Source organism: Mastigoproctus giganteus, chromosome 4 (genome assembly GCF_048544385.1).
Source record: "Mastigoproctus giganteus isolate SK-2022 chromosome 4, ASM4854438v1, whole genome shotgun sequence".
In the NCBI taxonomy this organism is placed as follows: Eukaryota; Metazoa; Arthropoda; class Arachnida; order Uropygi; family Thelyphonidae; genus Mastigoproctus; species Mastigoproctus giganteus.
The window spans coordinates 193,220,823-193,248,455 of record NC_143578.1 but is presented as its reverse complement, the minus strand read 5'-3'; the positions used below and the strand labels follow the sequence as shown (position 1 = coordinate 193,248,455).

Sequence of the window (27,633 nt, the reverse complement as noted above, 5' to 3'; positions counted from 1 at the left end):
CCTTTTGGGAGATTTGCCTATCTTTTTTTCTTTTATAGCAGAACATGGCTTTATGAGAAGGTAGGAATAATATTTTGCCATCACAGTACAGTCCTTTTGAAGGTAATTTGTTAGTGTTGCTCCATGCTGATCCCAAAAAACGGACAGCATCACATTCCCTTTTTTGGGGGGGGGGGGTTCAGCATACGTCCATTGTTTTGACATTTGTTTAGTTTTGGGATCATAGTGATGAATCCATTCAGCCCTGGTGACTAACCTGTGGAAAAAAAACTCTTCTTGCTTTTCCTGGCACATCAACAACATTTCATGCGCACCTTGTGCCCTTTCCTCCTTTTGGAAAGGGGTTAGAATTCTGGGAACCCATCTAGCAGGCACTCTACTCATATGTAACTGTTAATGGATGATGTTCTCCACAGACCCTACACTAATTTGGAGCTCTGCAGCTAGTTCTTTGATGCTAATATGGTGATCTTCCAGAATTAATGCCTCAGTTTTTGCAACACTCTTCTGTTACAGTTGCACGGCATCCTAGGATTTCTTCATCAGCACTTAGGTTTTTCTACATTTGAATTGTTTATACCAATGTGCAGCAACACTGTAACCTGAGCAGTCTTCTCCATAAACGATGTCCATTTCTTCCTGGATTGTTTTGGGTGTTTTCCCTTGCAAAAAGAGGAACCGGATCGCTTATCTGTATTTCATTTTATCTGTTGTGACACTTCACTTCATTCAGCGCTGCAAAGGAGAAAAAAAAATGAATTGTCAGATTGAAACCAAAATTTGTGTGGTTAGTATAGAGATTTCAAAGTATCAAACAAAAAAAAAAAAAAAAAAAAAAAAATTTTTTTCTTTTTTGAGCCCCCCCCCCCCCCTGTATTATAAAATCATTTAACTTGATTAATATTAGACAGACTTCTGCTGAACTGATCTGTGAAAATTTATTCATGTATGAATGCAGATGTAAACTATTTATTTAGTTTATTAGTAGTCTGTACAAGATTATCAGTAATTAATGTCATATACAGGCAACCCCTGTATAACATGGTACTTCTACAACATGGTTTCGCTCTAACATGATTGATAAATTGCAGCAATCCTCGCACAGCATGGTACTTACATAACATGGTTTCGCTCTAACATGGTTAGAGAATTTCAGTAAACCTCACATAACAGGGTATTTTTGAGCTTTTGTGTGGGGGAAACCCTGCTATTATGTTGGATGTAATTTTTCAACATTTCTCAAAAAAAATTTCTCGAATTTTAAAAAAAAAAATTATTGAGAAATCCCCACATTACATTCTGTGCTATTGAACTTGTGGAAAAATCTAGATTTCAAAGTTTTATTACTATTGAATAACACACCAGGCTATCCAAAAGATTTAAGTCATCTAAACGTTGAAGTTATGTTCCTACCATCACAATTGTACTAGGTTAATACAACTTCTTTCATTCAGCCATTAGATCAAGCCATTCTTTCCACTCAATACATCAGAAAATCGTCATAATGGATTTTGGAAAGAAAATTCATTCCAAATCTATTGAAGTAATGGAGGCATGGAAACATTTCTCAATTGTAGACTGTACCAGAATCATAGCTTTATCGCTGAATGATAAATACTTTATCGCGCCAATGTTAAATAAGTGTGGAAAAATTTATGGCCAGAATCAGTTCATTCAGGAAATATGGTCAAACCAGCATAAAAGGGAATTGGTGCAATAGTAGAACTTGCTACGTCGGTAGGAGGGGAAGGTTTTGATGATATGACTACTGAATTCTTCATGGGTAGCACAGTTGATAGAATCGCCCTCCTCCCCCACACCGGGTGGAAAAAGAGCTTAGTTCGAATCCCGTCGACAATGGGAGGAATTTTTATGGGTGTTTTTCACAATGTGGCTGAGTTAGTCAGGCGCAGGCAAGGGTAGCATGGTTTTTCCCCCCGGAAACTCAGGTTTATCGTCCAGCAAAACAGAAAATCGACTTCATGACACGCAATTTATTAATGATTGGATACTATGAAGGAATGGATGCAAAAAATAATTTGGATATCATATATTGTATATTAGGAAAACTTTTGATACTGTTGCACATGGAAAACTACTGTACAAAATGGAGTAGTATTGCATTAAGGAAGTTGAATGGAAGAAGTGGGGTAAAGGGATGGCTGAGTGGGAGAAGACAGAGTGGTAATCAATGGACACTGCTCTTCATGGACTAATGGAATGAGCAGCAGACTGAAAAGTGAGATGTTAGGGATTTCAAGAAACTTTTTCATGGAACAAGTAAATACATGGGCTGTGTTAGGGTAACTATGAGCAAGAATAGGTGCATATATACTCGCATTTACACCAGTGCTAGGAGTATACTAAATGAATTTGAGGTGCTGGTTAAGACATCAAAGGCAGATATTGTTGGGATATCAGAGACATGGTGTCACACAGATATAAGAAATGTAGAATTGGAATTTGGGGAGTACAATGTGTACAGAGATGATAGATAGGATAGAAGGGCGGAGAAGTGATGCTGTTAGTAAAGAAACATAATCTAAGGAAGTGCATCCAGTTGACATGGATGGACAGTTCAGTGTTGAGTCAGTTTGTTGTGATATAAGCACTAGAAGTGTGTTATAGACCTAATTACTCTGATGATGACAACTGTACAGAGAAATAGTGGGCCAGTAAATCAGATTGTCTTATAATGGGGGATTTTAACTTCTCAGATATAGACTGGAAATTGTGGGTTGGTCACTCGCACACTAGCAATGCTTTTGTGGATTTATTGGATGATTATTTTACACAGCAGCATGTTTGAGAGGCAACCAGAGGGAGTAATACTCTTGATCTTGATTATCAGCAGTGATTATTCATGCATTAAGAATCTACAGATAAAGCAACCACTAGGTGACAAACCACAGTATACTGACGTGGGATTTACTCAAAGATGTAACTACCATTAGGGGTAAAGGGAAGGGTTTTTGCTTTCGTAAAGGTGACTACAGTGTTCTCAGATAGTTTTTAAATTCTATACGGTGGGACCAATTGTTGATTTTGCCAACAGTAAATTCTAAATGGGATGTATTCAAGGAATTAATCTTGGAAGCTACTAGGCTTTTTCATACCAACTAAGAAATACTGTTTGAGGTTTAGGCTTAAATGGACGTCAAATGAAATGATGAGACTTGTGGCAAAGAAGAAAAATGTATGGGATGCATATAATTTATCAGCAGACTTAGATAGATGCCTGTGGTAGATATAAGATAGTCTCGAGTCACAAAGGGAGTTAGGCAAGCAAAGGTAGATTATGAGAAATCTTTGGCAAAGGATACAAATAAAAACAGTGAAGACTTTACTTATGTGAACTCTAGGAGGAAGGGAATAAATCAGATTGGTCCACTTATATCTAGAGGGTTTGATTGTTGATGATCCTGCTCAGATAGCTGACAAACTGAATGAGTATTTTGAATCTACATTCACACATGAGGAATTCTGTAAGGAAGGGGAGGACAGAAGTTTACTAAACTCTAACAGGGAGCTAAATGATTTTGTAATGACTGAGAGCAAATTGGAGGAGAAATTGTTGAAGTTAAACATAAGGAAGGTACCTGGGGTGGTTGGGATCTATCCAGTTATATTAAAGGAGGCAGCAAAGGAAGTAAGCAGTCCTTAGCCATGATTATGAGGACATCCGTGGACTCGAGGGAGGTCCCCCACGGACTGGAGATGTGCAAATGTATTCCCAATTCACAAAGAGGGAATCGAAAGGTGACACGAGTAATTATTGGCCTGTTAGTTTAACTTCTACTATTCCGGGGAAAATAATGGAGTCACTGGTTAAAGACACATTATGGATTAGGATCATCTAGACCAGCGGTTCCCAAACTACTGAGATCTACGGACCACATCAAAAATGAAAAAAGGTTTACGTATATGTATGAACACTGGGTTTTTTGAAAAGAAAATTCCAAGTTTTATGTTTAACATAACCCAACTTTTATTCTTATTTTTCCATAAATATAAAATAATAATTTTATTTTTCATCAATTTGCTATACATAGAACAAATAATTTGACCAGTTCCAGAGGGTCATTTCACAATGACCCTCTGGAACTGGTCAAATTTTTCTGAACTGCTGATTAACCACTGATCTAGACAAGACTGGAGTTATAGTTCAGGTACAGCATGGGTTTGTTAAAGGGAAGTCTTGTCTGACCAATTTGATTGGGTACTATGATTTGTTCACAAAGGAACTGGATGCAAAAAATAATTTGGATATCATAAACTCGGATTTTAGGAAAGCTTTTGGTACTGTTGCACATGGAAGACTACTGTAGAAGTTGGAGCAGTATGGTATGGCATTAAGGGCAAGTTGCTGCTATGGATAACGCAATGGTTGAGTGGGAGAATACAGAGTGGTAATCAATGGACACTGCTCTTCGTAGACTAATGTTATTAGTAGTGTCCCCCAGGGTCTGTGTTGGGCCCATTGCTGTTTTATGTATTTATCAATGATATTGATAAAGGTATATCAGGCTTAATGTCCAAGTTTGCAGAAGATATGAAGGTTGGTAGAGTTGTTAATGACAGTAAGGACAGTATGATATTGCAGCAGGATCTGGAGAAGTTGAGCAGATGGGCTGAGAGATGGCAACTGTATTTTAACGTTGACAGATACAAAGTGCTGCATATGGGTAGCAGCAACCCCAGAGTAACATACCAACTGTGTGGTTCTTCACTCAGGGTAGTGGAGAATGAAAAAGACCTGAGGGTAATTGTGCAGTCAGGTATGAAGTTTTCTTAGTAGTGCAAATAGGCTGCGAGAGTAGCTCATGGGGTCATGTCAATGGTATATAGGAATTTTGCCATCAGGGATAAGGAAGTAATTATCCCCTTGTATAGGGCAGTGGTCAGCCCACCTTGAGTACTGCATGCAGGTCTGGAGACCTCATTTTAGGAAAGATGTAGAGCTGCTGGAATGAGTACAGAGAAGGGCAATGAAATTGGTGAGTGGAACAAAGGATTGCTGTTATTAAGTTCTGCACATTCCAGTCTGGAGACGAGGCACCTGCAAGGTGATCCAGTTGAGGTGATAAGGCCTTGAATGGTTTGAGCAAGCTCAACGCTGATGGGATTCTTGCTCAGATTCTGCACCCAAGGGTGCATAAATTCAAATTGAGGAAAGAAAGTTGTAGAATAAATGTGTGGAAATTTTTCTTTAGCCAGTGGGTGGTTGATTGCTTAAATGAACTTCCATCTGTCATTGCAGAAGTTGACAGCTTAAATAAATTCAAGGCTGAACTAGATAAACTTTTAGAGTGAATGGATGGGTGAAACAGGAAGTGTTTTTTTTTTTTCGGCTGATGCTATACCATGCATATCCCTTACAGTAATCACAGATAATATTTATCATTCAGATGAGGTTGGCATTTTTATCAAGTCCCAATCAGATATATACCAATAAATAGTATAAAAGGCCATTTATTGTAATCAGGGTTTGGTTTATGTTATTGCCTTATCACAGTTTACACATGCAGTGGAAGTGATTATGTAACATCCTGATTTGTTTTCAAACTCCAATTCTTTGGCTAGTTACAGCTGTTGCTTCTTGAAGTTCATGTTTGGTGTTGTTACTCTGTGAAAGAAAGTATCAATTTTACAGTAGTGCATTAATGACTATTTTACAGTAGTGCATTAACCCTTTTCTAGTTCTTGATTTTACGAGGGGCATTCAAAAAATAAGTTACACCTGCCACCATCTCTTGGTATAATTGTGCAAAAAATGTGGCGCTTGTGCGGAATGGAGTTCAAATCATGCGCCCCCTGTTAGGTGAGTTTTGTTGATGTAGCAGTGAGAGTTGTGTAGGAGCAAGCGTTCACATTAGCTAGAAGTTACTCCAAGTTTGAGGTACACGGAACAGTAAGAATTTTGTGGGTGAATCGTCTGAATTGTTCCAAGATTCATCGTGAAATAAAGGCAGTGTATGGGGAAAATGCAATGTCACGTCCAGCCATAATGAAGTGGTGCCAGCAGTTTGAATGTGGTTGCACAGAATTGATGGATGCTGTTCGAAAAGGAAGGTCATCAATGTCGACCACTGCAGACAATGTGATGCAGGTTGATGAAATGATTCGCAATAATCGAAGACTGACAGTCACAGAAATGGCAAAGGAGTTGGATATTTTCATAAGCAGTGTTCATTCTGTCGTCCATAAACATCTTGACTATCACAAATTGTGTGCACGATGGGTTCCTCGTTTATTGACAGACTCACACAGAGGTCAACGTTTTGTCTTCTCTAGCCTTCCTTCAAAGCTATTCTGTGGAAGGCCATGACTTCTTATGGCACATCATCACTGGCGATGAAACATGAGTGCACCAATTTACCCCAGAAACGAAGAGAGCGTCTATGGAATGGAGACACACAACATTGCCTGTGCAGAAGGAATTCAGAGTTGCACCATCAGCAGGAAAGGTCATAGCCACTGTGTTTTTCGACTGTGAAGGAGTTATTCACACAGAATTTATGGCAAAAGGCATAACAATTAATGCCGACTGGGCTAGCCGGGTGGGTAAAGTGCCTGCCTGGCAACCCAAAGGGTGCGGGTTCAATTCCCGCTTCAGGCTTGGATCAAAGTACTGCAAAAACCTTGGGGGGTGCATTATGGCCACAGAAGCCTATGCGCCAACAACTACCAAAAAAAAAACAATTAATGCTGCCTCATACTGCTAAACATTAGTCTTTGCGAACAGCCAAGAAAAACAAGAGGCCTGGAAAGTTAATCAAAGGTGTTTTTAGCATAAGCATTAGTAGAGGCATATGATGCAAGAAAGCAAGCTTATGCAGCATCAGCCAAAAAAAAAAAAAAAACCACCACTCCCATTTCACCCCTCCGTTTGTTCGAAATACCTGTCCAGCTGAGCCTTAAATTTATTTAGGCTATCAACTTCCACAACGAGGGATGGAAGTCTTTTCCACCAACCAACTACCCACTGACTAAAGGAAAATTTCTGCACATCTATCCTACATCTGTCTATCCTCAATTTGAATTTATGCCCTCTCAGGTGATTATTCTGAGCAAGAGGAAGAATCCCATCAGCATTGAGCATGCTCAAACCATTCAAGGCTTTATAAACCTCTATCAGATCACCTCGCCAGTGCCTAGTCTCCAGACACTAATTTGCAAAACTTAAGCCTTTCTTCGTAAGAGCAACCCTTTGTTCCATTCACTAATCTTGTTGCCCTTCTCTGTATTCGTTTCAGCAGCTCTACATCCTTCTTGAAATGAGGCCTCCAGACCTGTATACAGTACTCAAGGTGTGGCCTGACCATTGCCTTATACAAGGGAATAATCACCTCCTTATCCCTTCTAGAAAAATTCCTGTATAATCATTGACAAGACACCATGAGCTACTCTTGCAGCCTGTCTGCACTGCTCAGAGAACTTCATATCTGCCTGCACAATTACCCCGAGGTCAATTTCATTCTCTACCACTGACAGTGTAGTACTACAGAGTTGATACGTTGCTCTGGGGTTACTGTTTCCCATATGTAGTACTTTACATTTGTCAATGTTAAACTTCATTTGCCACCTCTCAGCCCATCTGCTCAACCTTTCCAGATCCTGTTGCAGCAGCATAGCGTCAGTAGTGTCCTTAACAAGCCTGCCAACCTTTGTATTGTCTGCAAACTTGGACATTAAGCTTGATATACCAACATCAGTATTATTTTTAAATACAGAAAACAACAATGGACCCAACACTGAACCCTGAGGAACTCAACTAATAACATTAGTCCACGATGAGCAGTGTCCATTGATTACCACACTCTGCCTTCTCCCACTCAACCATCCCTTTATCCATAGCAGCAATTTGCCTCCAATGCCACACTGCTCCAATTTGTGCAGCAGTCTTCCATGTGCAACAGTATCAAAAGCCTTTCTAAGGTCCAAATATATAATATCAAAGTTATTCCCTGCATCCAGTTCTTTTGTGACTGCATCATAGTATCCAATCAAATTGGTCAGGCAACACTTTCCCTTAACAAAACCATACTGTGTCCGAGCTATAACTGAAGTCTTCTCTAGATGATCCTGCAGTGCTTCTTTAACCAGTGCTTCCATTAATTTTCCTCGAACAGAAGTTAAACTCACAGGTCTATAATTACTTGTGCCAGCCTTTGATCCTCCTTTGTGAATTGTGTTTACATTTGCACATCTCCAGTCTATGGGTACCTCCCCTGAGTCCAAAGAAGCTCTTATAATTATGGCTAAGGGTTTGCTTACTTCTTTTGCTGCCTCCTTTAATATAACTGGATAGATCCCATCCACCCTAGGTGCCTTTTTTATGTTTATCCTCAACAATTTCTCCTCCACTTTCCTCTCAGTTATTACAAAATCATCTGGCTCACTGCCAGAAATTACTTCACCTCTGGCATTCCCTTTCCTGAATAACTCCTCAAGTGTGAATGTAGATGCAAAATACTCGTTTAGTTTGTTAGCCACCTGAGCAGGATCCTCAACTGTTGAACCATCAATATCCAGTGGACCAATCTGATTCATCCCTTTCCTTCTAGAGTTTACATAGGTAAAGAACTCTTTTCTGTTTTTCTTTGCATCCTTTGCCAAGGATTTCTCATAATCTGCCTTTGCCTGCCTAATCTCCTTTGTGACTTTGTTCAGAACAGCTTATATCTATCATAGGCTTCCATGTCACCCATTAATTTATATGTATCCCATGCATTTTTCTTCTCTGCCATATGTCTCATTAGTTCATCTGACATCCATTTAGGCCTAAACATTGAACAATATTTATTAGTTGGTATGTAAAGCCTAGTAGCTTTCAAGATAAGTGTTGTTCCAAGTCTTGTTCTCATTCAGGACAACGCCACACCATGCCACACAATGCATGCAAAGACGACACTTGCTCCAAAGTTTTGGGTGGGAGGTATGGCAACATCTGTCATACAGTCCTTATCTTTCACCTTGTGACTATCATATCTCCGGCAAGTTGAAAGAACATCTGGGGGGGGGACAATGATTTGCAAACGATGAGCAGGTGCAAACAGCAGTTCAACGGTGGCTGAATGACCAAGGAGTGGATTTCTATCATAAGTGTTTACACCAACTCACTGACTGTGTGGAAAAAGTAGTGCAAGGTATGTGCTTTCTATTGCATAATGTTACATACCTCAATAAATTTCTCTTGGGCTACAGTGGTCAAGTGTAACTTATTTTTTTAATTACTCTTGTAATTTTTCTTTATTTGTTCTTAATTGTTTGTATGGATTTCCAGAAACCTTGTGTAAGGGTTTCATTTTTATTTATGACTTTCTCAAAGAAATAGTGGAGAGTCAAGTTAAAGTATTTTGTATTGCTTGAATTTCATGTAATGACTTTTTTGCAACTACTTAATGCCAGATAGTCTTTCTGTCCAATTCCACCTTTTTATTTTCACATTTCTGCTCTGCATCAACAATGCTAAGCAGCTTCATTCTTGTTCTGCCGGTTATTGTTGTCACTTTAGCCAAGTCTTGAAGGGATCACAATAAGTAGTATCCTCTGTACTGTAATTTTAGTTCCTGATTCAAGTAACTTTCATTGTTATAATCCAGAAGTAAGGAGTTTTGCAAACTGTTTAGATAAGTTTAAATCATGAACTAAGTCATTCAGCTCTTCTTGCTTAAGTGTGGTGCGTTGTAATTTTCTGGTTGGTAATCCAAATCTGTTTAAGTGGATTTTCCAGCAAAGTCTCTAACACAACTGTATTCATCACTGCTTTGCTCACAGTAGGATATTTATTGCTGTGCTTGATTTTATTGGACATACCAGATATTTTTTTATAGAGAAATAGAATTTGTCAATATAGTTGCACAGTTCTTGCCACAGTATAGGAAAAGCAAAAGATGTACTTTTAATTTTCCCAGTCAGCTCCATCCTCAGATTTGTGGTTCAGGTAATACAACACATGTGGAACTTAGTTTTGTCCTGAATCACTAATCTTACAACCAAAGTACAAAGTATATGCACCTTTAGTTAATACTGTAGATTTTCTTCTTCTGAGATTTTGTTGTAAACCATTCACACATGTAGAAGAAATTGTTCAGTGTGATTCAGATACTTAATGAATCAGTGTCACATCTACTTCCCTAAAATTTAGGGAAGTAGATGTGACACAAAAACCTGTATATGTAAAAATTGTGTGTGATGCAATGTGAAATTTTAAGAATTATTTTTAAAATCTACATTCCAAGCTTTGTTTAAGTTTATTCAAACTACCCACTTCCACAACACTAGGATGAATGTTCATTTCAAAAATCAGTTACACTGGCCATATGCAAATTTCCACATCTGTTCTGCAAACATTCCCACCACTCAAATTTTTCTCTTGGTGTTACTTTTCTTCCAAGCAACTGTTCACTCTGTACAAATTGCAAATCCGCCTTACCATGGAATATTGTTCCCACATCTGGGCAGTGTCCCCAAAACCTCTCTCAGTCTTCTAGATTCTATTCAGAAGAGGGCAGTTAGGTTAATTAATGACTCCTCTCTAACAGAGTCTCTCCATTCTCTGTCTTATAGATGTACTGTATCTGCTGCATGCCTTTTCTACAGTTACTTCCATGAGCACTGTTCTTCTGAAATGACTTCTATAATTCCCGCTCTCTCTCTCTCTTTCAAAACAGTCTGAACATGTGCTGCCAACAGCCAACATCTATTTACTATCCAACTTGAAACTCACAGAATGAACTTTTCATCTTCCTTGTTTATTCATTCAACTGCCATTTTCTGGAACAACCTTCCTTCGTACTTTTTTCTTGAAAATTACAGTCTACAGAAGTTCAAGTTGGATGTCAACAAATATCTTCTTTCGTCTTCTCAACCTCCAACCCAAGCACGGTACTAAGTACTATAGGTTCTAATACCTCTCGTGTTTGGGGTTTACATTTAAAAAAAAAAAAAAATTATTCCAAACCCACACTCAAAAACTTAGTCAACCATGCAACAACCCTATTACCATTCGGCCTACCCCCTTTCAGTGTAAATCATAGTAACTTTTTTTTTTTTAGGTCCTAGCCACTGAAATCTCAGGAAATTACGTTAGGTGGTAGGACCTGCCAGAGTAAATATAACTGTACTGGGTGTACCTGGTCTGCCTCCACGGGGCGAAGTGTGGGCAACAGTGGGTCCCATTAGGGATCCAACAGCTAAAAGGCCAGATGAACAACAGTACAAAACATTACACATCACAAGATCCATACACTTTTAAATCTCTGGCCTTTACAGTGTACTGTATCACTCAACAATGTATACTACATGGAGATGGGGGAACCCCTGGTGCTGTTTGATCTGAAAACACTTTACACTCTTTGACCACCAGGCTGACATCATGCGGCCATCATGTAGTTTGATGCTGCAAATCCAGATTACCAAGAATATTGTCACGTGCTTTATGTTGGGCTATCAGATGCCAGTCAGTTGACAGCATTGATATGTTGGTTGAATTCTGCGATTCACTGAGGCAACTCAGATTCACTTTTGTTATTCAAATCTTTTGGGCACTTTTTTGAGTCAGTCTACTCAGTGTATCAACTCACTCACTATGTAGCCTTCTCTATGGCAAGCTGTGTATTATAATTCTGCCAGCTAGTACACCACGTTAAATTCTGAACTGTTAGATGCATTGTTTGTCTTGGTCTCCGTACAGGTGCACAAATATAATATTTATTGCAATAAAATAAAACAAAATAAGAACCCATAGTGAGTAAGAAGTTAAATCAGAAAACATGTAGATTTAAACAGTTTTTCATTATTATTTTTTTACATCGAATTCTAATAAAATTATTGTTGTAAATTTGTTATTAAAACATTCTACTTTTTAAATGAAAAGTACCTTATTTATTAAATTTAGTGTGTTTATGTATATGTGTTGGAATTTATTTTTCAGTTAAAAATTAACACTAGCCAATATTAAATTTTTTCAATGTTTGTTGCACAAATGATCATTAAATCAATATAATGTTAAATTATGCAATTAATTTTTTCTCTGGATAGCTTAAATCACATTTATAAATAACAGAAAATTTTATAATGTTGTGAAGTATTACACTTCCCCACCGGGATAACTTCATAATGCCACCCGGCTGGCAAAATTTTCTAGGGGAGAACACTGAAAAGGGTATGAAAGAAAAAGCTACAATAGATGTATACATTATCCACTTTTTTGTTTTTCTAGCTTCAGTATCCAGACTGTGTGGATGGATTATTTCTTATCAACTGTTCCTGTACGGTCTCTGGATGGACAGAATGGGGTTACCAGAAACTTAATGCAATGTATTTACGATCATCTGGTATGACTGCATCCACATTGGATTATCTTATGTGGCATCACTTTGGTAAGGTAAACAATACTTGTAATTCCTTTAAATATTGGGTGATTATAAAATTACTTCCAGGGTTTTTGAGTAATATTTATGTTTAATAGTGTTTCTTGCAAAGTACATGCAGAATGCATTGCTGGAGCTACACTAAAGTAATATTGATATGTACATAATCTCCATTGGGATCCATGATTTGGTAACACTGAGTAATTCGATAAAATTTTTTTTGGCAGCATAAGCCTTAGGCTTCTTTGCACCATATGGTTAATAATAAGGTCCTCCACATACTCTTTGCCAACCTCCAGACCCATTGATTTACCAAGAGTGATAATATCATTTGTCAAGGCACCATCATCTTCAAATCTGTCAGTATTATGGGTAATTTAAAGGCCATATGTTTTTCCAGGCTGAATTTAAGCACCTTGTGGAAACATCATTCCAAGAACTTACAATCAGCCTCACACAGTCCAGCATGTTGAACTTCGACCTCCAAAAATCTTTGAGGGCGACAGCATTTTCACCAGAGGTTGAAAACCAACTTACGAACATTTTCACGGTGTAGATTTTGCAATCACTTGCTGGTCCATTGGTTGAAGAAGAGGAGTGGTGTTGGGTGGCAAAAATTTGACTTGAGCAAAGTCAAATTGTGCCTCAAGAGATTGAACAAGTTTGGGATCATGGCCTGGTGCATTATCCAGCAGGAGCAGTGCCTTCACAGAAAGCTTATTTTTCTCAAAATAACTCTTCACTGAAGGACAAAAAACTTCACACTCCCATTCATTGAAGACATCCTATACTTGTTACTGCACCAAAATACTCGTAGCATGCCTTTGTTGACCTTTTGTTGTTTAAATACTCTGGTGGTGTTAGTGGTACACAAGCAAAGGCTTCAGCTTAAAATCTCAAGAGGCATTGGCACCCAACAAGACAGTGAGCCTGTGTTTCATAGGCTTATGCCCAGCTAAATTAGCCTCATCCTTAGTGATGTACGTTCTCCTGGGTATTCACTTCTAGAAGAAGCCAGTTTCGTCAGTGTTAAAAACCTGCTGGTAAAGATAACCCTCCTGATCAACAAATTTAATTTTAAATGTCTCAGCTGCTTTTTTTTTTTTTTTTTATCAGCACTGGATGCTTCCCCATGCTGTTCAACACTTTTGATATTTGCCCTTGAACCAGCCTGTTCTGGCTTTAAAGTCTTCAAAGCACACAGCACTTTGAAGACTTTAAAGTTTGATGGAGCTTTAAGTTTCGGATCATCGTAGATCTGAAACAATCGTATGAGTGATGTTCCGCGTGCCACGCGTTGAACCGTAACGTTGTTGAACAATAACAAAGACTAATTGGTTGAGAACAATTGCACGAGTGATGTTCTGTATGGCACGCGTCTGAAAATTTCCGCCCACGTATCGTTCCAACTATATCAGAAAGCCATCGGTACCTGCAAATATCATTGGTGCTTAAAATAAGAGATCGTATGGAAGGTATATCAGTTCCTGAAAATATTGGATGTCGATATCATCGTAAGTCAAGACCCCACTGTAATTATCATTAATAGTTCTTTTTTAATTTTGTGATAATTTTATTATGCAGAATTTCAATATTGCAGTAATTACTAAATCAATACATTCATTAATAGGTCATTTTCAGATATAAAATGAAGCAGTGGAATAGGTTGGGGTGGGGGGATGAAACACCTAAAAATTGCAGTTTTTTAAATCTTAGGTATATTTGACAATACGGAATTTTTAGAAATCTTCAAGTACCGTGTTAATAGACTAGAAAAGAATAGCGAAAGCTTAAAAAGCGGTACTCACCTTGAAATTAATCTGCGATGGTTTACTTAGGTAGCGTGGTTAATGTTTAAGTTGAATTGTTGAATTGAAAAATTAAAAGGGAGGGAAGTAGGTAAAAGTTGACTGAGTTAAATAGGCGCAAGGAAATAGAAGTGTACACATCCAATCCTTGGTTGTCATCGAAATAAAGAGAAGAATAATTAAAAACTATGTAAGTGAATCCGATGAAGCCAATAGTCTTTACGAGGACTTTCGTTAGTTAGAGAACGTCTTCAGTTGGCAATGTGTGGGGAGAGAACGCGCGTGATATTTTAAGAATAAAAAATTATACTCTCGTGATGCCTTTTTTGACATGTGGGAACTTTAATCTCGAGAGGTTCCAAATTGGGGAAAGATTGAAGGGGAGTTTAGAATTTAGAATTTTGAGGTTAGAGTGGTGCTTGTACCATTCAATAACTAGGGCTTCATATTGGAGTATTCTGTAACTGGATTTTAGTTTAATGATGGAAATGGCAGAGTCGATGAGCGGGTTGTGGTTGTGAGTCTGGGCATGAGTTGTAAGTTCTGTGACAGATTGGTTAGACATGAGACTATGGAAATGGTAGTATGCACGGGTGTTGGATGTTTTTGATGAGCCAAATTTAGTAGTGGTACTTCCGCTATAACATGTGTTGCAGTTTGGTTGACAATTGATGAGGTATATAATATTATTAAGGTCGTTTGTAGGATATTTGTATGTGTCTTTATAGGTGCTGAAGAAGGATCCTAATTTGTTGTAGGTGGAAAAAACAAGGGAGATATCAGTGTTGTTAAATAGGCGTCGGAACTGTCCTGCTAGTTCATTGTGGTAAGGGAGGACTATGCGGATGTTTGTTTTATTTTTGTCTTTGGTTGGGGTGTTAGATTTAATTTTATTTTTAGCGTTAAGGATTGTATTTAAAATAAGTTGGTGGGGGTAACCTCTGGATATAAATTTGTCGGTGATATACTGTATTTCATTGTGAAGGTCAGTGGGTAAGGAACTGTACTTTAGTGCATTGTGAATCTGGTTATATAAAACTGCCTTTTTAGTGTTTAGAGGGTGATGAGAAGCAAAATGTAAGTATTTACCGGTGTTTGTATTTTTCCTGAAAATTTTCGTATTTAATTTTGTGCCTGTTATATAGATAGTAAGATTAAGGAAATTTATCTGATTATTTTGTCCAATTTCAAGGGTGAATTTAAGTCTATCGTGTACAGAGTTAAGTTTTACGAAGAGGTTATCAATAATGGATCTGTTGCCTATTACAAGAATGTCGTCGGCATAGCGCATGTATAGTTTTAGTTCAGGGGGAAAGGGGTGTAGAATTTGGCTTTCAATGGCGGCTAGGTAGATTTCAGATAATGGGGCTGAAATCCCTAGTCCCATTGGTAAGCCAAATATTTGTTGGAAGATATTTTCGTTGAATCTAAAAAATCTTGCTTCTAATAGAAGGGTGGTGAGTTCAAGGATATGGTCTATGGAAAGGGAGGTACGTTTTGTTAAGGTATCGTCTGTTTCTAAGAATTTGCGTAGGGCTTGTAAAGTAAATGGAATATGGACATTTGTGTAAAGAGAAGTAACGTCATAGGAAGCTAGGATGTCTGTATCGGATATTGTGATATTATTAATTTTTTGAAAAGCTTGATTGGTGTTATTGATCTTGAATGTGGAAAATTTAGTAAGGGGGGTTATAATTTTAACCAGGAAGGAGGATAAATTAGCGAAAGCTGAATTGCTGTATGATACAATTGGTCTTAAAGGGTGGTCAGCTTTGTGTAACTTGATAATCCCAAACATGTGGGGGAGGATGTTATTGCGAATTCCAATTTGCTGTAGTGTGGAAAGGTTGATTTCCTTATTTTGCCTGAGTTTCCTGAGAATTATGTCGAGTTTATTTTTGAGTCTTGCGATGTTATGGTTATTAACATTTATGTATGTGTTTGGGTCTGCTAAGATGGATTCTAATTTTTCGGTGTAGATGTCTTTATCTATTATAACGATCGTATCACCTTTATCAGCTTTTTGAATAATAACGTTAGAAGTTTTACTGAGTTTGTGTAAATTCATAAGCTGTTGTTTTTTTATATTAGAGCAGGAAGAAAGTTTGGTATTAATAATACTATTTGTTTGGTGCATTAGGCGCCATTTATCGGGATGATGTTCGAGTTTGGACTGGAACCTTAACAAAACGTACCTCCCTTTCCATAGACCATATCCTTGAACTCACCACCCTTCTATTAGAAGCAAGATTTTTTAGATTCAACGAAAATATCTTCCAACAAATATTTGGCTTACCAATGGGACTAGGGATTTCAGCCCCATTATCTGAAATCTACCTAGCCGCCATTGAAAGCCAAATTCTACACCCCTTTCCCCCTGAACTAAAACTATACATGCGCTATGCCGACGACATTCTTGTAATAGGCAACAGATCCATTATTGATAACCTCTTCGTAAAACTTAACTCTGTACACGATAGACTTAAATTCACCCTTGAAATTGGACAAAATAATCAGATAAATTTCCTTAATCTTACTATCTATATAACAGGCACAAAATTAAATACGAAAATTTTCAGGAAAAATACAAACACCGGTAAATACTTACATTTTGCTTCTCATCACCCTCTAAACACTAAAAAGGCAGTTTTATATAACCAGATTCACAATGCACTAAAGTACAGTTCCTTACCCACTGACCTTCACAATGAAATACAGTATATCACCGACAAATTTATATCCAGAGGTTACCCCCACCAACTTATTTTAAATACAATCCTTAACGCTAAAAATAAAATTAAATCTAACACCCCAACCAAAGACAAAAATAAAACAAACATCCGCATAGTCCTCCCTTACCACAATGAACTAGCAGGACAGTTCCGACGCCTATTTAACAACACTGATATCTCCCTTGTTTTTTCCACCTACAACAAATTAGGATCCTTCTTCAGCACCTATAAAGACACATACAAATATCCTACAAACGACCTTAATAATATTATATACCTCATCAATTGTCAACCAAACTGCAACACATGTTATAGCGGAAGTACCACTACTAAATTTGGCTCATCAAAAACATCCAACACCCGTGCATACTACCATTTCCATAGTCTCATGTCTAACCAATCTGTCACAGAACTTACAACTCATGCCCAGACTCACAACCACAACCCGCTCATCGACTCTGCCATTTCCATCATTAAACTAAAATCCAGTTACAGAATACTCCAATATGAAGCCCTAGTTATTGAATGGTACAAGCACCACTCTAACCTCAAAATTCTAAATTCTAAACTCCCCTTCAATCTTTCCCCAATTTGGAACCTCTCGAGATTAAAGTTCCCACATGTCAAAAAAGGCATCACGAGAGTATAATTTTTTATTCTTAAAATATCACGCGCGTTCTCTCCCCACACATTGCCAACTGAAGACGTTCTCTAACTAACGAAAGTCCTCGTAAAGACTATTGGCTTCATCGGATTCACTTACATAGTTTTTAATTATTCTTCTCTTTATTTCGATGACAACCAAGGATTGGATGTGTACACTTCTATTTCCTTGCGCCTATTTAACTCAGTCAACTTTTACCTACTTCCCTCCCTTTTAATTTTTCAATTCAACAATTCAACTTAAACATTAACCACGCTACCTAAGTAAACCATCGCAGATTAATTTCAAGGTGAGTACCGCTTTTTAAGCTTTCGCTATTCTTTTCTAATCTTAGGTATATTGAATGGTTTTGCAATTGTTTTAAACCCCCCCCCACATCCACCCTCAGATTTACAATGGAGAATCAGCCTATTTGACCCTTCCTTTCTTTTTCCTCCATCTTTTTCTTTTCACAAAAAAATAAAACTACATTAAAATTGGGTTTTTTTTTTTAAATTTTGTGAATTTCTGTTTATTTCATTAATGAATTAACCATTAGGTGTAGGTGTACTGTAATGGTTTCCATTGTAAAATAGAAATGCGCAATGGTAGTGTTCTTCCGTGTAATAATTTCATAATACTTGTGTGGTGTGAAGCTAATTAAAAATGTCTTTCAATAAGATGCCAGAGAAATAAGATCTAAAATTGATTAGACATATACACAAGGTTTTTTGTGTATTGCAAAATCTGAAAAGGGGTAAATGTTTGCCTTTGTTTACCATACATTGATGTGAATTTTTAAATTTCAAGCAGTGAGATCTGCAATACAATCAGACATTTGCAAACAAATCAGGATAACAACAGCATGCAGTGGATAGAAGGAAATGAAAAAATAGATGTTACATTTTATGTATTACAATGGAATCATACGTAATCGATCTTTATTTGCACTTTTTTTCATAGAATATGATCATCCTCTGAGTTGGCATGTTTTTCAGAAATGTGCTTCCCAATAGAGAAATAGCAAAAAAAAAAAAAAAAAAAATACTGTCATGAAAGTAAGAAAACCAACAGTCATTGTTAGTAAAACTGGAATGGTAGGGAAATAATGAGGTAGTGATGGCTCTGAAAAATGAGCCAGTTTCGATTGCTACAGATGGCAATAATTAAAGTAATTCTCAGGTTAATCAATGTAACCGAGTTAATCAATCAAGATTGATCAACTCAGTTACTAACACGCTGTACGTGATGAACTTTGTTGGGGGTTATAATCTCAGTGCATTGTACTGTATTGTACATGTATTTTGTATCTACAAGAGCGAAGTTGGACTTAGGTACAAAATGGACTTATGTACATGGAAAAAAACCGATTGAGTACTTAAGTCGAGGAGTGCCTGTATCTTAGAAGCCATGACTAGAGGTACATTTAAGCAAAATAAATGAATAAAAATGCAAATTCAATGAATCATCTCCAAAAACTGCAATGTAAACTAGTTTGGTAGTTGCAGGAATTTCAACTGCCCTCACGTAATTTTTTGCAGATTAAAGGAGGTGCCGGACCATCCATTCCAGGAAAATCTGTAGTGCATAATTGAAAATGTGAAATATATACTTCATTTTCTTCCTCTATTATGGATACGTATGAAGACCAGACAAAAGAATAAATACTTAAGCAAAAAAATGTGTTAGTGTCCTATTATTACAATGGCAACTTCTGCTTAATGGCAGCAAAACAGCATTACATTTACTTTCTTAAGCAGTTGGTATATAAAAAAAAATATAAGAGGAAAACAGAATTGAATAATTAAATATTCTTGAAATGGTCTCTCAGAATATAATATCCAAAGTTCTTTTACCTCTAGACCAGAGGTCCCCAAACTGCGGGCCAGATTGGCCTGCAGATATTTCAGTTAGATCATAAAAATTAATGTTTATATTAGATCACAATAAAATTTATGAAAAACACATTTTACAGATTATTTTAACACTTGTCAGTTGATTAATAGTGTTGATGCCTCTGTGTCATCAGCTTAGCCTTGTTAGATATTAATTCTGTTATTTCCACTCAAAGCTATTCTTTGAAACATCGTTAAAATAATCCGTTAATTCTGACCCTGTCATTAAATAGCGTTAGGCATTAGAGACGGTAATTAGGGATTTCCTAATCCCTTGCCAGCCTGCACAATGGTCAGAGTATGGGAGCAAAAGTCACTCCTAGGCTTCCACTACACAAGAAGGATACGGGATAAAACCTGGCACCAGCAGCATGGTCTGATGATTGGTATTGGTAAGATCCTGAACTAGCATGTGCATGGCCCCTGATGTTCAGAGTATGGCAGAAAAGGTCACCCCTGGCTTCTACTATATAAGAACCCCAGATCCAGGATAATAACATGACACTATCCTCTTAGTTAATGGAGTTAATCCCTTTGCTATAAATTAACTGCTGGCAGCCTGTATGCACATAAAGTTTCTGGTAGCATCAGCAAGAGGAGGCTGTTGGCATGTATGAATTTAATCTCTTTGTATTACCTTAGATTTCCTGTTTTCTATTGTAACAGCAATTTAAAACTTAATACTTTAGAATCGTAATTTTCAAATTGTAATATTGGTGATTGCAGTTGTATTATTGGTAATTTTAACTGTAATATCCTAAAATATTTAAATTTGTGGCCCTTTCTGTTCTCTCCACAGCATGGTCTGATGATGAGTATCGGTAAGATACCCGAAACGTTACCTTATTAAACCATATTATAATTAATAATATAGTTATATATTATAATATAAAACTAAGTTTTATATTGTAATGCTTCATGGGTATAACAAGCAAATCTTTAAGCTATTTGCTGCTCATTGTAATAAACATGCAGTGGCCAAACTGCTGTACGAGGTACTAAGATCTATTATTGCCTTGCCTGTTTATGACATCCCTCTTATCTCTTTCCATATCTCTGTGGATAGAAATTTGTAACCCTTTAAATGATTCTCAGAATCTCTTTTAGTGCAGTTCACTACCACAAAGAGCACAATTTTTATTCCAGTGGCATTGTGGAAATCCCTGAAGACCCTGTGTGATGGGGACTCTAATGGTTACCCATAGTGGGGGAATAATTTTGTTACATGCCTCCTTTAAATAGAGCATGTCCCATGCTGCAGGTGCACGTCCGCATTAAGCTTTCTGTTTACTTTGCCCAGTCTCTAAATCCTCTAATCCTCTTTTGTATCTCTTCCCTTTTGTAGAATTTTGCTCTATTGGTTTGAAACATTCAGCTTTCAAATTCAGTTGAAATGAGGAATTCAGTGCAATTACAAATCTGTGTGTGTGAACAAGTCTTTAAAACTTAACAGAAACAGGAATTTTTAAAAACAATTTTGCTTCTGTAGTTTTTGTTGTGCTGAGTTAAATTCACTTATTTTTTTCACCTTGAAATGTCAGAGGAGAAAAGAAATTGACAATCAGCAAGAGAGTGAAAATTATTTGCAAAAGGTTAAGATTGAACTCTTCAATTGTTAACCATTTGGGAAAATCAGGAAAGCATTACTAGTGCTTTTTAAAAAAAAAAAAAAACATCATTATGAAAAAGTTGCATAAGTATGATAAAAATGAACTGGATAAGACTCTTTTGAGTTGGTTTAAATCAAAAAGAAACTATATTCCTATTAGTGGCCCTCTATTAAAACTACAAGTTGAAAAACTGGCTCATCAACTTGGATATGCAGATTTTGTTTGCAATAATCGGGGCTGGACAGATTCAAAAAAAGAAATTTTGTTTAGGTAAGATAAGTGGAAAAACTGGTGATGTAAACAAAGCAGTGAGCAATGAATGGATTGAAAACATGTGGCCAGATATTAAAAAAAACGTATCTGTGAAAGTGACATTTTTAATGCTGATGCAGTCAGTGTGTTTTATTAATTGGCCCCCTGCATGACCAAAAGTTTAAAGATGAAAAGTGCACAAGCAGGAAAGTTGCACTGAAAAAGTCAAATTTCAAAGAGAGGAAGTCAAAGAGTTCTAAGTGATTAGTGGAGTTTGGAGAACGATAGAGGTAACAGATGAATTTGACAGAATGTGGTAAAGAGATTTAATCCAGACAAGATCAAAAAAAGAGGAGATTTCAAATTATTAAGTCTCTGAAAGGGAATATCAGAATGGATATATGCACAAGTGCCACATTTGATGTGAAAGTGATCATACAGCAAATAAATCGAACAATTGAGATGAGCAGTGGTTGAATTAACCGATAATTGAGATTCTGTCAGAAAGAGTACATGGGGTTTGGCAGACTAGTAGAAATGGACATCATTGAGATTAGAACTGAGACCATGTAAATGAATGAGGAAGTGCTAGGGAGGTTTACATCTTTTCACAGATAAGTTTTCTCTGTTAGTTTGACAATTTGTGGTGTATTCAGTAGTAAGAAAAGATGGCGGAGCGGGAAATGCTGTATGAAATTTTTGGATTGGTGTACACATAAGAATATACCAGCTCCTTGACATAATGTGGCCTCGACAATGTACCCAAATACACACTACTTGGACTCCCTCCAGTCACTATCTGGTGGAGTAGAGGTAGCAAGATTATACACTATCTGATCTGGAAACCTCCTATAGAGTTACCAATAGGTTCGGTCTGGTGTGCCGCTTGCGGCCGTCCTGTGAACACTGTTTTAGAGCTGTAAGGAAGGTTGGATCTTGCCATGGTATCCATGACCTCAAAAGTCATTAATCACACCGCTTGATGGAAGAGATGGGCGAGGGTTTACCGGGAGCTTTGCTCTGGAGAGTAAACATGGGATCCACTACTTCAATCTTGCAGTAAGCAAAAATGGCTGTATTGCACCAGGTTGGTGAGAGTTGTCTACCACCTAGTATTGCCCAGTAACACAGAGAGGTGGCATTTCTCTGTGTGGGCACCACACCTTACCCCTGCTTGTGTCAGTTTGCACCTGGGTCATCAGCGACAGTGTGCTAGATGCTGTATTTCAGGACTTGAACATGGAGTTATACCCAAGGTTACTAACAGTCCCACCATCATGAAGGTGCAAGCAGAGGATTTGGCTGTCACAGATCAACCGGACTTTGCTAAAGTAAGATCCACTTGACTTAAGTGTCACCAATAGTACTACTAGGAATTTTTATAGAGTATAATTGGAAAAAAGAGAGTTCAGCAGAATAGTTTTGTGAGTGTCATTTATACTCAGCTGTCTTTGGGCACTTTCAATATCTAAACACACAAATACAGCAATGCTTTTTGCAAGATTACTATGTAATATTATTATTAAGGCGCCTCCATAGCCAGGTGGGAAGGAGCAGCAGTGCGTAGCACATGCTTCTTGAGTAGACCAGGGTTTGAGCCCGTCACCACCAAATACGGAGGATGTGGAAAGGTCAGGGAATGACCACCGCATATCTCTGGAGCAATATGGCCTTAGTTGCTAATTCTCCTAAAAACCAAACAACAACAACTATGTAATATTGAATGCATATATTTTGTATATAATTTGAAATATGGTGTAGTTTTTGATATGATAATAATACTCTAATATATTAAATACATTAATAAAAGTTAAGTAGATAGTTTTTATAAGTAGTAGTATGAGCACAAGCTAAAAATCCAAAAATACTAGTATTTAGGTAATGTTATTAGTGGAGTCCCTGGGATTTGGTGTAGGGCCTGTTGTTTTCTATATTTATCAGTGATATTGATGAAGGTATATCAGGTTGCAGATGATACAAAGGTTGGCAAGGTGGTTAATGACAGTATGCCACTGCAACAGGATCTAGAAAATTTAGGCAGATGTGCTAAGAAGTGACAACTGAAGTTTAAAATTGACAAATGCAAATTACTGCATATAGGTGGCAGTAACCCCAGAGTAATGTACCAACTATGTGGTACTACACTCGGGGTAGTGTAAAATGAAAAAGACCTGGGGCCAATATCGGTCCGATGTGAAGTTCTGTGAATAGTGCCGACAGGCTACCAGGACGGCTCATAGGGTTTTGTCAATGATGTACAGGAATTTTACTAGCAGTGATAAGTGATTATTCCATTGTTGTAAGACAGTGATCAGGCCACACCTTGAGTACTGCATATAGGTCTGGAGGCCTCATTTTAGATAGGATGTAGAGCTGCTGGAATGAGTACAGAGAAGGGCAGTGAGATTGGTGAGGGAACAAAGGGGGTGCTCTAACCAAGAAAGGCTTCCGTTCTGCAAATTGAAACATCTGCAGACTAGGCACCTGCGAAGTAATTTGATAGGTGTTGAAGGCTTTAAATGGTTTGAGCAAGCTTAATGCTGATGGGATTGCTCCTCTTGCTCAGGTCACTTGAGGGGGTAAAAATTCAAATTGAGGAAAAACAGTTGCAGAATTGATGTGTAGAAATTTGCCTTTAGCCAGTATGTGGTTGAGATTGCTGGAACAAACTTCTGTCTATTATTGTGGAATTTGATAGCTTAAATAAATTCAGGGAAGAACTAAGCAAACTTTTGGAGGGAATGAATTGGTGAAATGGGAAGTGGGTTTTTTTTTTAAGTATATAGATTATAGCATACAGACCACCATAAGTAGTGGTCTGTATGCTATAATCCAGTAGCTGCAGATATTTGATTATAGTGATACATAAACTGGTTAGTTCAAAGAAAGTGCATCACCCCTTAAAATTGTAATTGTCATCAGAATAACATAAGTATATGGCAATATTTCTTACAGATTGCATCAGATAAGATTGATATGCGTAGGTGATGATGTAATACTGCATCAGCTGTTACTTTCAGCTATATAAGCCCCTCTGCAAGAGTCATTCCTTGCCTGTGTCAGAATGGCAAGTTACGTGCAGTTGACACCATGAAGAAAGAGTGCTATTGTTGCTTTACGTGAGGAAGGATGTTCTTTCCATCATATTCCTTATAGAGTCTCTTGTAATCAGTCGACAGTGAGTAGATTTCTTTCGAAGAATACTGGTTCTGCTGATAGGAAAAAAGGAACCGTACTCAAACGAGTCTCTATGCCAAAACAGGACCTTGTTTTGAAGTACTTGTGCCTTAAAAACTGTAAAGCTTCTTCGTCTGAGCTGAAAAGAGAATGGGAAGAACATACAGGAGTGGTAGCAAGTGCAGTAACAGTCAGAAGATGCCTCTTCAAAAATGGACTTGTAGCCTGTCTTCCTAAGAAGCCCCTCCTCACACAAAAAAATGCAAAAGGCCCAATTAATTTGGTGTAAGGAGCATGTCAAATGGACCCCCAAGCAGTGGAATTCAGTTATTTCAGAAATTCAACCATGTCTCTGATGGGAGACAAACTATTCGCCGTAAATGTGGTGAAGAATACCATCCAGACTGTATGGTGTCTACAGTGAAATTCCCTACAAGCCAAATGATATGAGAGCACATTTCGTATTGGGGAGTAGGTCATCTCAGTTTATAAAAGGTTCTGTAAATACCAATGGATACCTGGTTATATTGGAAGGCAAATTGCTGCCAACCATTAGAGACCATTTCAACCTTCCAAGTTACTGCATCTTTCAGGAAGATTCTGCTCCTTGTCATTGAGTGAAAAGTGTAAATAGGCACTTCTGTAGTTACTTTAGCTTCATTTCTGCATTAGAGGTTCAACAGTAATGTGTTTACATTTGTTTCAGGTGAAAAAATGGTTGGAAGAATGGTCCATTACAACCCTTAGCTGGCCAGGAAATAGCCCGGACCTGAATCCTATAGAGAACTTTTTGCATCGTGTGGAATCTGCAGTTGCCAGAAAGAAAACCAAAGACCCTTCGTGAACTTCAGAAAGCAATAATTTGGGTTTGGAACAATGAAATATCAGTTAATTATCTTTAAAAATTAATCTTGTCAATGCCTCGATTGTATGCTGCTGTCATCAGAGCCAGAGGCGGTTCAATTAAATATTAGTTTGCACCTGGTGAACTTTTCATTTTGTTTTCCATTTAAAATGATAAACTGAAGCAAATTGAGGTCTTCTGATAATTGTCACATTTACCAAAACTGTTGTATGAAAGTTGCAAATGCTCATTTTGGAATATTAGCATTAGTATAGGCATATGATGCAAGAAAGCAAGCTTATGCAGCATCAGCTAATAACAAAAAAAAAAAAAAAAAAAATTCCACCAATCAAGTACCTGCTGGCTAAGCGCAATTTTCCACACAACTATTCTACAACTGTCTTTCCTCAATTTGAAACTGTCCCCCTCAGATTCTTAATCTGAGGAAGAATCCCATCAGCATTCAGTTTGCTCAACCCATTCAAGACCTTATACACCTCAATCAGATCACCTCTCAGGTGCCTACTCTACAGGCGCTGCAATTTGCAGAACTTAAGCTCTTTCTTGGTAAGAGCACCTCTTTGTTCCCCTCACCAATCTTGTTGCCCTTCATTGTACTCATTCTAGAGACTCTACATCCTTCCTAAAATAAGGCCTCCAGACCTGTACACAGTACTCTAGGTGTGGCCTGACCATTGTCTTGTATAACAGGATAATCACTTCCCTGTCCCTGCTAGCAAAATTCCTATATATTATTGACAAGACTCCATGACCATCTGCACTGCTCAGCAAACTTCATATTTGACTGCACAATTACCCCCAGGTCTTTTCCACTTCCCTGAGTGTAGTACCACACAGTTGGTATGTTTCTCTTCGGTTATTGCTACCCATATGCAGTACTTTACATTTGTCAATGTTAAATTTCAGTTGCCACTTCTCAGCACATCTGCCTAAATTTTCTAAATCCTGTTGCAGTAGCATACTGTCATTACTGTCATTAACCACCTTGCCAACCTTTGTATCATCTGCAAACTTGGATGTTAAACCTGAAGTACCATCATTGATAAATTATCATCATTGATAATTTACTATCATCATTGCTAAACCATCATCATTGATAAATATACAAAACAACAATGGGCAATATTTTGAGAGCACCTGTCAAATATTACTTAGCTTTGCCTTAACTATTATATTAATAAATATCTTTTGTTTATATTTCTAGTTGTGATGATAGTCATTAATGTAACATACCATTGCAAAAAAGGGTTAGAAATGTTAAATTCCTAGGCGATGCAACTTCTTTGAACACCAATGTATATTCCATTACATGGGTAAACATAGGACTTGTATATCATGTCTGTAGAATCATAAGTCCATAATCTGGTTTGAATGTTTTGCAGGATAAACACTGTACATCTCCACTGGAGATTGAATAACTGTTATTTATGATTTGTATATTGTATTAGCATCTAAGGCCATATTTGTGAGCCATATCTGTGTATTTATGAGCTGATTTACTTGTTATGTGGGCTGAAAAACCAGGAATAACACCGTGGGAGAAACCCCTGCTCCATCTTCGTGAGATTATCTAACTACCGTCCTGGTTGAAGAGGCCTTTAAGAATTTCTCCATTCTTCAACAGGATTCAAATCCAAACCTCCAAATTTCACTTGTTTGGGTTCAAATTTGAATCTAGACCATTGAAATAAAGCAGCAGAATAACGGTTGCCATCAGAAATCTATTCTGAAAGCCTCCCTTCATAGGCTGGAACCCAGCCTGTGAAGTCTATTAAACCCAGGTTCACTGTGATAAGTTTTTGAAATTTTACAGCAAATTACATTAAACTATATATGTAGCACTGGTTTTTAAATTTTAGGACTATAAAATAAAGTATTTTTAAAACAACTTTTGCCATTTTTTATATATATATATATATATATATATACACACACATACAGGGTGTTTCAGTTAAACGTTTCAGAACTTCTAAGAGGGGTAGGGTACATCCTGACAACTCGAAATCATATAGCAATGTGGGGTCAGAAATGCTTTCCTGAAGCGGTGTTGTACACAGAAGCACCATAAAGAAAAGAGACCGTAAGTGAGAAATCGTTTTAATAATACATGAAAAGAAGCAAAAGGTACATGGATTAAAGTAAGTGTTCGAAGTTTCTTCCACGGGCTACAATGCACGCCTCACATCTCCGACGCATGGACATCCGAACATTCTGGAATACTCCAGGCGAATTTCGAATTTCTTCGGCAGCTACTGCGATTCTTGCAACCAGCTC

The 27,633-nt window shown here is 37.5% G+C and overlaps 1 protein-coding gene across 1 annotated transcript in view; it reads left to right on the top strand.

Moving 5' to 3' along the window:
• The window catches only part of LOC150087292 (protein NDRG3-like), a 206,624-nt gene that overhangs the window by 119,836 nt on the left and 59,155 nt on the right, over positions 1 to 27,633 (top strand). The window contains exon 7 of the mRNA XM_090371112.1: positions 12,227 to 12,391. Coding sequence (XP_090227238.1) covers positions 12,227 to 12,391 — 165 coding nt within the window. The remainder of the gene's footprint in view (positions 1 to 12,226; positions 12,392 to 27,633) is intronic.